Raw genomic sequence first — 12,763 nt, 5'->3', positions numbered from 1 at the left:
ATTGAGCACAGGCAGTGGGAGGAGAGATGACCTGCCCGGTTCTGAATCTGAGGTGCTCGTGAGATACCTGTTTAGAGGAGCTGTCATGCTGGCAGAAGGTTGTTGGGCTGAAGCTCACAGGTATGATTTGGGTCAGAAGCAGGTAGAAGAGTCCTTTGATTCCAGGCATAGTTGAAGCCACAGAAAACAGGAAATGGCTTGGGCAGTGAAGAGCCCACCTTTGGGGAGGGACTCAATTATCGGCAAAAAGGCAAGAGTGGAACTCATTGCTGACACAGGAAGAGGAATAGAAGAGACAGATGTGTGTCATCAGGAAGAAGGGGAGAGATTTTCAAGAGCAGCACGAATGATCAACAGCCTTATAAGCGCAGAGACGGAAGTGGCACATGAGCATGTAAATTGTCTGTTGATTGACGTGTTGAAAGTGACATCTTTGGGTGGCATATGGAGGGTCAGCTGACATGGGATCACTAAGGGTGGAGGACATCTCATGGACATGTCCATCCTGGGTGTCTGAGCGTCATGAGGTTTTGGATAGTTGGGGTACATTTCCTCCAGGTTGGGATTTTTTGCCCACCCATTGTTTGAATCTTTCCTCAACAGCCACTTATCAGCAGGGATGCAGAGTTTGAGGAAGGATCAAGGGACCTCCTTTCTATTCCCAAGGCTGGAATGGCTGTGTGTGAGGATGTCCCTTATCTCAGGAAAGGACAGGTGCCCACCTGTGGGTTCACATGTCTGAGATGGGCATGCACAAGGTGTCATCCACTCTCTAGTTAGGTCCTTTTCTGAGCACACTGGTTGAGGTTAGGGGCAGAGGTCCTGGCTGTTCTTCCAGCAGAGCAGTCCTCGGAGATGGTGTCAGCCCTGGAGTACTTGGCCATGGGTTGAAATTGGCTTGAGAGAAAGAGGGCTGCCCCAGGGAGATGAGCGCCTGAGTCCGCTCTTTGGATGGGTCCAGGAATCCACTTGCCACCATTTTAATGTTCGGCTTTTCCAGCTGAGGGAAAGGAACATAATTTCCTTTCTCCAGGTTTTGGCATAGTGGATGAGTTTAGAAGTAGAGGGTAAGGATGTTGGGAATGTGGTGAGACCTGGAAGAGCCCCTTGTTGTAAATCTTGTTATTGTTGGTACTGTAACGAGTTTCAAATTCTGTTTGGGGATAAAGCACAACATTGGGCCACGTGTGTGTCCACACATCCTCTCGTGGTTTGTTTTTCCTTTTGTTTCTTCTCTGCACCAGCTTCCTTCCAGGAGTCAGAGGCTCGCTCTCGCCCCACTGCTGCCTTCCTCCCACACTTGCTGGTTTGGGCTTTGGGGCTTACTTCCTGTCCTCTCTGCCTAGGATCCCCAGGTGGAAGGTTCTGCCCAAGGGGGATGGTTTTCATTGCAAATGGGTCCAGTGGGCCATCTGAGGTTGTAGCTGGATCTTGATGCAAATGGCAGAGTTTCCCAGCCTGCTTAGGGAGTGGTGGCCGGGGGCGGGGCGGCATAGCTTCCCAGAGTGTTTCCTGGGACCCTGATGGCCCTTGATCTGGCTGTGCCCAAAGCCCAACGCTGCCCTGACTGCCCACTTCTTCTCAGCCCCTCCCCTTGTGCTTCTTTGGCCTTCCTGTCTCTTTTGTGTTTTCCTTCTCTTCCCTACATAACCTTTCCTTTCCCCATCTCTTTCCTTTCTCCATTTTCTCAGAGCAAAGCAAACACCTGTTAGAACTTAGCTGCATCAAGTTTTCCTCTCCTCTTCCTTCCTTCATCTCCTCTAGTCCTTTAAGAACACACGATAAATATTTATAAAGTGCGCAAGCCTTGGAATGAGGGGATTTGGTGAATGTATAAGGTAGTTGTTGGAAATGAATTTGGGGGAGGGGACATGGCATGTGAGAACTTCTGCTGTGTTTACCTTTGCCCTGGGCAAGGGGAGCAGGAATAACATAGCTTGCAAGGAAATAGAAGTGTGGGCGAGTTACAAGTCAGAAGACCCAGATTTCGTTTCTAAGCCCTCTGTGATCAGAGGACACTTGGTCCTCTTTGCCATGCACTGATCTTTATTTTAAAAATAGGAATTGTGGCACTTGTCATTACTACCTTGGTGAAATGATTCCTTAAATGCTTTGGAAAGTGGGATTATTTTTGTTATTTTTATGGGCAGATATCTCTGAGGCAAAATGTAGAACCTGAATTGTGCAGCATGTGTAAAATGAGCTGATAGTACTGATATGATCTCTAATGAGTCTCTCAGCTCTTATATTCCGTTTTCCCTAGATAATTCTTGGCATATAATGGGGGGAGAGGGTGGGTCCTAACAAAATTTGGTGGATGGACAGACAGATGGATGGCTGGATGAACGAATCTCTATAAATGTCTAATCGGCCTATTTACCCCCTTCCTACTGCTATTTCCATTTCACGTGGGCACCACCGCCCCCTCCTGGCCAGCAGCAGTATTACGGTGCAGTCCATAGGTGGGCCATAGCTGGGCCCTTTCGCCCCTGTTTCTCCCCAGCCCAGAACCCTGGCTCCCAGAGCTGGCTCCTTGGGACCTGTCTTTGGCCCTCAATTACTGACGGCTTGTCTTTCCTGCCCCTCCCTCTCTCCGTCTGCCCCTGCAGCACTGCCAGTAACTCCAACCGCAGCACGCCAGCCTGCTCCCCCATCCTCCGGAAGCGGTCTCGCTCTCCAACCCCGCAGAACGTAGACGGAGACACCATGGTGGAGAAGGGCTCAGATCACTCCTCGGACAAGTCGCCGTCCACCCCGGAGCAGGGCGTGCAACGCAGCTGCTCCTCGCAGTCCGGCCGCAGTGGTGGCAAAAACTCCAAGGTGAGCCTGACCCCGCCGGCCACTCTGTCCTTGCTAATTAGCTGGCTGCAGGGAGGCTGGCGTTGGGGAACCGTGAGGTAGAGAACCCCTTCGTGGAGGGACCTGATGTGATTGACCAGCCCTAGTGTCCTAGAGAGAGCCTCTGTTCTGTGAGGTGAGAGTGGGAGGCAGGGGAGAACCCCTATTAAATCTTGGTCTTAGCTTAGCCCTCAGAGAGGCCCCAGGAGCTAGTAAAAGGATTTCACGATGACCACTGTCTCTCATTAGCGGTGAAGGAGGCTCACAAGCCTTGAGATTTGGAGGAGGGGAGCTCTGAGGATCAGGAAGGGTCGTCTCTTCGGCCCTGCTATGTTTTCCAAATTTGGCGTAGAGGGGAACATTATTTGGGACAAATATAGTGCCGGGAAGGGAGTCCTCAGGGACCGTTGCAGAATGCTGTATTAACCTCGGCCCTGGCCATCACCCAGCCTTACCTTTGGTAATAACCCACCTGGTACCCACCTGGCCAAGAGAGCAACAGGGCTGTCCACCCCTCCCGAGTATGTCCTTGTTACACCTGAGCCCCCGTTTGCCTAAGGGGGCCTGGGCTATTTATGCTTCCACAAAGAGTCGTCGGCCCCGGCCTTTAGTCCTTTGGGAGGCAGACGATGTCTCTGCCTCTATACTCCTTAAAAGAGCTTAATCTTTCCCTCTTGACTCACAGGCCTTGGGGAGGGGAGGAGACCCCGGGAGGCTTGGGAGCTGGCGTCCCACCTGAATTTGTCTTTTGATTTCTTGTTCTTCCTCTTCTTCCCCACCATCCCCCAAATACCTTCTTTGCATGCATGGTCTTAGTCTCACAAGCGCCTCTCAAAAGTAAGCCATCTTTTGTCTCTGTCTTCGGTCTCCCCTCCGGTGTTGAACTGTCTGTAGTGCTCCGCACCCTGCCCCCCACCCCCTGCCCACTTTGGCCCATGTGTCTTGCTTGGTCCCTTTCCCAGAAGGGCCGGCCCCACTGCCCCTGGCAGGCTGGCTGAGGTCACCAAGGGACCATTCCCACTGCACCCGGAGTCGGAGAACAGACCCGCCCCCACCCTCCCCACCGCACCCCTGATCCGGTCTCTGCCTGCTCCCCAAACACTGCCTCGGTGGGGAGTCTGTCCCCTCCTTACATGGTGCCGTTGAGAAGCAGAGTCCTGCCGGGGCTTTCGTTCCTTTGGGGAAGGGAGGCTCTGGATCTGGTGGAGCAGTGGGACCTGATCCCCGCTGCTCAGGTGAGTTGATTGAGGCTCACAGCTTCCCCTACATGAGTTCCCTGATGCAGTAGAGTGACCCTAGGAGCTCACCTTAGCCACACCTTCCTTCCGCTTGCTCAGCCTGAGTGCCCCTTACTGCTTCCACCCACAGTCCAGCCTGCGGCTCATTGTGTTCTTATGATCCTGACTCGTGATCAGAGGGGAATGTTTCTCCCTGAGGGCATGGTGCCAATACCGGAAGGTCGTGGACATAGACAGCCCCTGCCAGGTCCTGCATAGATAGGACCAGGTCAGGGAACCCGTGCCAAGAGTCTACCCAGGACCCCAGGATTTGAGAGGCCTGAGGAGAACTTAGAAGGAGTAGAGGGTGAATAGTAGGTGTTTCAGAACAACAGGACTCAGGAAATGATATCCACAGGGAAAGCGGGTGGCTACAGCCTGGAGAAAAGAGAGCTGAGAGGTGAACTTCATCATAGTCCCAAGCCTCTGTTTTGGGGAGCAGCAGGATGAACAGCTGTTCCTCTTCCTGAGGGGTGAACGAGAGGTTACAGGGCTAATCCTGCAGTCTGTGACCTTGAGGGTAAAAGCTCATCTTAGCTCTGAGGATTTTGAACGACGGCTGCTGGCTGTGGGCAGGAGGGAGAAACTGTGCCTGAATTGGGGAGGCCCCCAGGAGTCTGCTGTGGGTTTGGGAGCTTAGTGGGTGCAGGGCTGTGTGGGGATGGATGGCGTCTGGCAATGACCTCTGTCCACCCCTCTGGAATGTCTCACCCCGTTGGCTGGGGAGAGGGCAGGTGTTGCTGGACAAGGCGTCTGGTTATTGTTCCTCTGCCTCTGCCCACAGGGTGTGCACCTTTGCCATCCTAAGGTCAAGCTCCGAGCTTCCCCACCCTCTTACCCCTGTGCCAAGGCACCTAGCAAGCAGAACACTTACTTATGATCGATAGCACTCGCAGAGTGCCTCCTGGTCAGGTGATGGGGTTGAAAGGAGCATCCAATGATGAGGGTTTTTAAAACTTGTAAGTGGTAGATCTTTCAAAAAGGAATATGAAGACCAGATTCCCACCCCTAGGCAGTGTCCAGTCTGAGAAGAGAGATAAGAAACACAGATTATCCACATTGTTTGTTCCCAGATTATCCACAAACCAAACCTGACCTTAAGGACCACAGGAGTAGTTGGGATGCTCTGTGAATTCGAAGGCAGGGGAGAGTTCACATCTGAGATGGGGAGCTGGTGCCCAGAGCTGGGCTGGAACTCCCAGTGGGATTGTGGAGGGGCACAGCGGGGCCTCGGAAGGGACCGGGATCTGAGCATGGACCCAGAGTGCATCCCGGCCCCTTTCCTGCTGAGGAGCTGAAGGCGGAAGGAGCAAGTTCCCCGCCTCCCCTTCCCATTCCATCACCGACACCCCAGCCGTTAACAGGAACTGACTTGTGGGGAGAGGGCTCCCTGCCACCCCAGGGGGACGTGGTTGCAGCCATGGTCAGTCTGGGACAGACTTCGAAGATGACACTGGTATAGAAATTAGGTCCTGCACAGGACAGGGCCTGGAGCGGAGAGCGAGGGAAAGCTACAAGGGGGAGAGAAAGAGAGGAGGAGGGTCTTGTTGTGGTGGGAACACCCCCTCCCCCCGTGGAGCATTTTCTCAGGTTGACCACATGTGTCCACAGGGAGGGGTCTGGCGGCCAGAGCTGTGGTCACTGTTCTCACAGCCAGGCCACCTTGCTCCCTGTGTCCCCTGCACCTCTTAGGGGAGATGACCTCATACATTCTTCAGACAAGCTGGATACTCCACTTTTCGCTGGATCCAGACCTCACTCACAGTGTCTGTCTCCCCTTCTCCGCACCCCCATTTCCTTGTGTGTTAATACGTTGCAGTTGGACTAGGTAGCCGGGGAGGTCTCACTCCTGTGACTCTGTAGCTATCCTCCTGCGTCTGACCCTGGCTGGGGCAGCCCTGCCCGGAGCCCAGGGCTGGACATCAAGGCCCAGGGTTCTGATCCAGGGTTCTGATCCAGGACCCCTTAGTTGGCGCCACCGCCCGGCTTCCGCGCTGTAGTGCTGGCTTGCGGCCACCAGGGGGAGCCCCGCAGCCGTCGCCGCCCCGCCAGCTCCTGAACTGGGTACCGGGCTGTTGGTAGGACCCAGGCCGTCCCTACTTGGCTCCCTTTGCTGGGTGTGCGGTGTCACGGGCTCTGTGGCTCTGGTGTGCCTTTAACCTTTTGACTCTTGCCCTGTTTTTCGATCCTAATTTTCGTGGTTTCCTTTCCAGTACGACAGACTTTACCTGATCAAAGTAAGAAATTGTTCTTTCCTCCCTACTCCTAGAACTGTAGCGCTCCTCTGTCCCTCCCCTGCCCTCATCCCATCTCCAGACTCCTGGGCCTTTGCACTGGGGAGATGTGTAAGGAAGTCGCTGTTCCAGGGGCCTTGGGGTCCCCCAGGGGCTTGCTCTGCAGACTTCTAGGAAAAGCATAGAAGCCTGCTCAGCTCAGCCCTCACTCAGCAGCTGTCTTTGGGCAGTTCTCCTGATGTCCCCTCCTCCCCTTCTGGCTAAATCCACTCATAGGTAACCTGTTAGAAAGCCCTTGCCCACTCCCTCATTCTGTTCTTCCCCCGCCCCCAGCCTTCTCTGCACAGGAGGACGGGGAGCTGAGAACCTGCTGGCCAGTGGCCTCATGGGTTCCAGAGGACACCCTCCAGGTCCACCGGCCCCTGTGAGTCAGGCCCCCCTGGCCCAGCAGCTCCTTTAAGGCTCGGTCCTCAAAAGCAGAGCCATAGGGCTTGGACTTGCCTCTGCGAGGCTGATGGGAGTTCAGGGACTCACGCCCACGTGGCTTGTTCTCAGGGGCTGCTGTGGATTTGGCCAGAGGGGTGGACACCCTAAGTGGTGACGGGTAACCAGCTGCCCAGAGAGTGCTGGATGGGGGCAGAGGCTTAGACAGAGGGACAAAAGTCCTTGCTCTGTGTATCTGACCTGGCAGTACCTGTGAACCCATATTCTTAACCCCAGTTTACACAAGCAGGTAACACATACAGAGGTACCACCCAGCGAGGCAAGAGAGGGGCCCGGCTTCACTGGTGCAGGCTCTCAGTTGTCCTGAATCTCCCTGTTCTAGACAGGTTCAGAAGGGTTGGTTTGGTGAAACGCAGGCACACTGCGGGCGGTTGAGGCCAGCGGCTCCTAGAGCGTGCCTTTCCACTGTGGAGGCGTTCTCATGGACACTGCACAGCCGCATGCTGTGTGAGCTCAGAACCAGGACCCGGGGATTTTGGTGCCCTAAGGTGCAGGTCGGGCTTCCCTGGTGGCTCAGTGGTAAAGAATCCACCTGCAGTGCAGAAGACATGGTTCAGTCCCTGGGTCTGGAAGATCCCCTGGAGAAGGAAATGGCAACCCACTCCAGTATTCTTGCCTGGGAAATCCCATGGACAGAGGAGCCTGGTGAGCTCCAGTCCATGGGGTCACAAAGAGTTGGGCATGACTTAGCAACTAGGCAACAACAAGGTGCAGGTAAAGTCTGACACAGCCTCCTTGCCCCATCCTCTCTCCTCCAGATTGACTAGAGGCTAATTTCCAGTCCACAGTCCCCTTGTGACAATAACGCCCTCAATGATGGAATCATTTGGTTTTGAACATTTGGACTTGGGTTGGAGGAGAAGGCAAGGCTGTAGTGGGAATATGTGACTCCCAGATGGGGACAGCTTTTGTTGGAAAATGACCACGGAGAGCATCCTGCAGAGAGAAGAGGGTTGAGATCCTGCCCTGCCGCCTGCCCCCTGGCAAGTGAGATAGGATGTGCGGATGAGCTGAGCCCCTGAGAGGCAGCACCCTCGCAGTGCCTCTCCTTCCCCTGCCGACACTCTTCAGAGTGAAGGTGAAGGGCTCTACGGGGTTCTTCTGGCAGGATGGGGTCGCCAGTAAAGGGGGCGATGGCATGACCAGGCTTCATCTCTGCAGTCACACTCACCCCGGGCTCCACCAGACACTGGACAACAGACCTCCTGGGACAATGGCTGCCTCCTCCTTCCCTTATGAGTCAGACCCCATAGGACGAGGTGGACGGGATAAAGGTTGCTAACTGTACCCAGGGTCCACACCTCTGCATGCACAGCCGTACCGTGGAGGGACCATCACAGTGAAGCAAAGGTTACAGTGCAGCAAGTCATGTGCTTTTTTCATTTCCCAGTGTGTGTAAAAGTTATGTTTACCCTGGACCTCAGTCTGTCAAGTATACAATAGCATTCTGTTTAAAATAGCAGTGTACATTTAATTAAATTATAATTTAAAATAAAATGTTAATTAAAATGTAATGCTGTAGGCAAAATGACATCAATAGACTTGCTTGACATAGGACTGCCATTAACCTTCAATTTGTTTTTTAAAAAAAATGCAATATCTTCAAAGTGCAATAAAACAAAATGTGTATAAAGTTAAGATGTGGACCCGTGGGCAAAGCTTCTTTGCACCCAGCCATCCTCCTCCTGAACCACACCCTTGGCAAAGCTTTTAAAACTGAAAAATACTCCTGTCGACCCAAGCTGAACCTGTCGGATCAGCCCCTCAAGGCAGGGGGCCTAGGCAGGTGTGTGTCTGTCTATCTCTGTCTGCCTGTCTGTCTGTCTTCAAGTGGGACGTGTGTGAGGGACTCCTGGCCTGTGAGATGAAAGATGGACCAGGCACAATCTTACTCATCCCTCCTCTTTCCCTAAAAAAACTTCCCATTACTGCGAAGATGAGCAGCCTTCTAGCAGGACTGGGAATGGAGGACACCTGGATGGTGGAGTTGGGTCAGATCCATTGTATCGGTATTGACTTAGAGCCTCATGAAGGCAGGAAGGACCTTTAGCAATTGCGTGCTTCACCCGTCCTCCCAAGGCAGAGCCCCAACTACTCCTTGGCCACTATCTCTTTGCCGATCAGCCAGTGGGGTGGAAGGAGGAATTTGCCCAGTTGGAGGGAAGTTTCTAGCGATCCCTTGGCTCCCCGACCCCAGAGGGCCCCGTCCAGCCTTTCCAAGGGGCTGACGTGGAGCGGACGGCTGTGTGAGTCTCCGTGGGTACTTTGCTTCTGATCAGGGACCATTGGGGACTGGGTCTCGGATGCCTGCAGCGCATCCCCCCCATACCCTGCCCCCATCCGAAGAGCCTTGTGATGGGGTCGACTCCCTCCCAGCTCTCGCTGGTGCTGCGCTGCCTGCCACCCCAGCCATGGGGGCTTCCAGCATGGACTGCTCCCCGGGCCTCCTTTCGGGAGCTGTCTTGAGAAAGGAGGACCCCTGCCCCCCACCCCGAGCAGCAACATGGGGGGCCTTGAGCTGCCTTGGGATTCCTCTTCCCTGCCCGCCCTCCGCTGTGTGTGTACCTTCCCCCTGGAGCCAGGAGTACTCCGGCCGTTCCTGCCACCTCTCCCTCCACTAATGCTGCTTTTCTTTTACTTTGTTCTTTCAGAAAAGCCAGAGCTGGTACAATGTAAGTATCCCTTTTCTCTTCTTGTTGGGCACGTGGTTGGGGATGGCCTGCTTAGAGGATGGGATCATGGGGGTACACTGTGGTCTCCCTGTGGGCTTGGAGCTTCAAACGGTGGGCTTTGCCCCTGACCAGACCCCTCCCACAAAAACCAGACCACAGTTACCTTCTGTAGCAGGGCAGGACTGCTGGTGAAGCGGGGTGGGGGGTGCAATTCCCGGAGACCACGCAGGGATAGACTGTCTCCCCGACCCGACCTCCTGGACCCCCAGGACCCTGGACAAGGGCCCTCCAGCCCTGACAGGAGACCAGGCTGGGGAGACCCCCCCCCCCAAAGGGCAGACAGGACTTGGGACGGGGACCACCATCCTGGGGCCTGATCTTAAGGCCAAGTTTTCCTTCCTTTTACCAAGACATTTGGAGAAAAAAACAAGCAGCCAGAAACCTTTTCGTTTAGCAGAGGCTGGCTTCTGTAATAAGATGTGACTTCTGCCCCAGGGCCGCCTCAGTTGACCCCCAGCACGCTCCCCCCAGAACACATCCCCTGTCCCTGGGGAGGCTGTAGCCAGGAGCTCCTGCCGGGAGGCCGATTATGGAGTAAGCCGCCCTGCAGAGGCCGCATCCTCTGGGTCACAGAGCTGGGGCTGAGGGTCTCGAACTTGACCCTGAAGAGCCACAGGCTGCAGTCCCAGCCGCCTGCCCCGTCCTGCTCCACGCTCCTGCCCTGTGGACGGACAGGCGGTTCACAGCCGTCAACTGGTCTCCAGTCACTGTCTTCCATCCCGGAGCCTGCTCTTCCCAGAACTTGACCCCGACAGTCATGTGGACGCATCTTCCAGGCTCCCCTGACACGGGGGCAGGTTGCACGGTGGACCTGGGGACGTTGCGGGAGCAGGCGGCTGAGAGAGAGACTTGGAGGATGCTCTGGTGCAGGGGAGGAGGGGAGAGGCTTGGGTTTAATGTAGACGCTCCGGTCAGAGTCACTGTGTGTGGTGGGTGTGTTTTCCCACATGGCTCAGCAGTTCCCCCAGAATCAAGCAGCCAGCAGTCAGCCCTGTAGTTTCCGACCCACTGCTGCTCAGGGGACTGGCCCTGAGATAGGACTGTTGGATCCCCGCCTTGCCATCACAGCGGCACAGACAAGGAGGAAGTTGGCGGGCCGTGCGGGTGGGAGGGGAGTTGAGGGCTGAGATGGCCCCCCGGGGGGAGAAGCCTTCCTAAGGCTGCAGCCCCTCAACCCCCGGGCCCACTGTGGTCTTCACCTGGGCTCGTGGCCACCCCGTGGCTTAGGGCTGACATCCTGGGGGAGAAGGGAGCTCGCTGTATGTGGGAGGAGCTGAGGCTGGAGAATGCTTTCCTGGGAGTGGGTAGGACCTCCAGCACCCTTTCCCTCACGGAATCTTCCACCACCCGGGGTGGAAGGTGGGGGGCTATTGTAAAATTAGGGCCTCACAGGGGACCAGGAGACACGTGGCTGCAGACCCACAAGACAGTTCAAATGACCAGATTTGGACACCAGGGCCTCATCCCTGTTGCTCTCCCTCTCCCCTGCTCCTCTCTTTTCTTTCCAGCAGGCTTTTCCATTCTTTCTTGCGTTGCCTTCCCTAGAGTCCTTCCCTCCCCTTTCCTGGCTAACTCCCCCATTTTCGTTTCTCCACCTCCACTTGCCGCTCCTTTCTGGCTCTGTTATCCCGACTGGCTGGCTCTTTTCTCTCTGATCCTTGCAGGTTTTTCCCCTCCTACCCTTTCACCTCTAATCTCTCCCCCCGCCCCGCTCAGAAGACCTGGTGTCCGAGCCCTCAGCAGAGCGAGAGGCTAGAAATAGATGCTGCCCCTTGGCTGATGATGGAGGTGGGCCAGCTGCCCTGTGGGGCCCGGAGGTCAGGGGGTTCTGCTGGCAGATGAGCAAGAGGTTGCAGAGCTGAGCAGGCAGCTTCTTCACCACTGAGCCACCTGGGAAGCCCACTCCCAGGTACCAGTGTGCTTATCCACGGGCACGGCCTGAGCGTGGCTGTGCTCCCAGGCCGGATGGTCTGACTCGATCGGGAAGCCGGGTCCTGGGGGCTTCCCCCACTGGAGCCTGAGCTCAGCCTGCTGAGCCCATGCACACGGGCGTGCCAGGCCCCATCCCCCTGCCTGCATGCCAAGGCCCCACCAGGAAGCTTCCCTTCAACACCCGCTCGCCAGCACTGCCCCCCAGCGTTCCATTCCTGGTTTCTCAGGAGGCCCTTGCCGCGTCCCTGTTGCTCTGACCCGGTGCTCTTTTTCCTCCATCTACCCAGTCCTGCCGCGTCACCTCTGCATTGCCCGGAGGCGGCTGGACTTGGACCATCAGGAAGGAGGCGAGGTCTCCTCCTCAGGTCTGCCCTCAGCCTCCCTGCCCCTCCCCTGACACCGGTGGTGACTCTCCAGCTGCTGCGCTGCCCACGGCTCCATCGTTGGCTCTGGAAGTCCTTGGGATGAGTAGAGGCCTTGTCGTCCTTGGCCCTGGAGACAGTTAGGAGTGCCTGCCGGATGCAGGACAGGGAGGGTCAGCGCAGACTTGCCGACTGCTGCAAGAACGTCTCTAGCCCATTGGCGTGGCCTGGGTCTGATATGAGAGGAAGCACACCCAATGCCTCCCTGCCCCCTGCCCCAGACTCTGCCTCTACCTGCTTCTCTTCTGTATTTCTTCTTCTATCTATTTAGCCAGGGAGGAACTGTCACCATGGTGACAAACCACCTTGGCATTGATAAAGAGTGGGTTCCATGGAAGGAGGTGTTTGGACCCCAGGGAGACATGGAAAGGCTGAGACAAGAGCCTCTGGTCTCCAGCAAGGGATCTTCAGATCAAGAGTGGGGTTTGAGGGACTTCCCTGGCTGTCCAGTGATTAGACCTCTACACTTCCCAGTACAGGGGGTGTGGGTTCAATACCTGGTCAGGGAACTAAGATCCCACCTGCCGTGCAGCATGGCCAAAAAGAGTGGGGCTTGAAGCAGGAGGCTGTCAGCAGCTGCCCTGAGTACCTCCCAGGGCTGATCACATCTACTGCCCCTGAGTTTCCGCCTTCTCCTCCCCACCCTCTAGCCCCGCCAGACCACCCCAATTTTATTTGTCAAGGCGCCTAGTTTCGGGGATAAGTTCACAGAGGGATAAGCTGAACAGGAGCGAAGGGGAGGGTTGGGAGCAGGAGGGGGAATAATCTGCACCCCCCCCCCCCCTCCAAAGATGGCCCTGTTGGACGCAGCAGACTCAGATCTT

The 12,763-nt window shown here is 55.8% G+C and overlaps 1 protein-coding gene across 8 annotated transcripts in view; it reads left to right on the top strand.

The window, feature by feature from the left end:
- The window catches only part of GRAMD1B (GRAM domain containing 1B), a 184,639-nt gene that overhangs the window by 132,997 nt on the left and 38,879 nt on the right, over positions 1-12,763 (top strand). For 6 of the 8 annotated variants that reach the window (XM_070473453.1, XM_070473452.1, XM_070473457.1 and 3 more), the window contains 3 exons: positions 2,610-2,820; positions 3,655-3,675; positions 9,505-9,525. In XM_070473453.1, the coding sequence (XP_070329554.1) occupies positions 2,610-2,820; positions 3,655-3,675; positions 9,505-9,525 (253 nt within the window). The remainder of the gene's footprint in view (positions 1-2,609; positions 2,821-3,654; positions 3,676-9,504; positions 9,526-12,763) is intronic. The other 2 variants (XM_020904939.2, XM_020904928.2) reach the window with 1 other exon arrangement.

Source organism: Odocoileus virginianus, chromosome 10, assembly GCF_023699985.2.
Source record: "Odocoileus virginianus isolate 20LAN1187 ecotype Illinois chromosome 10, Ovbor_1.2, whole genome shotgun sequence".
NCBI lineage: Eukaryota > Metazoa > Chordata > Mammalia > Artiodactyla > Cervidae > Odocoileus > Odocoileus virginianus.
The sequence above is the reverse complement of the archived record's forward strand: the minus strand, read 5'-3'. Positions and strand labels throughout refer to the sequence as shown.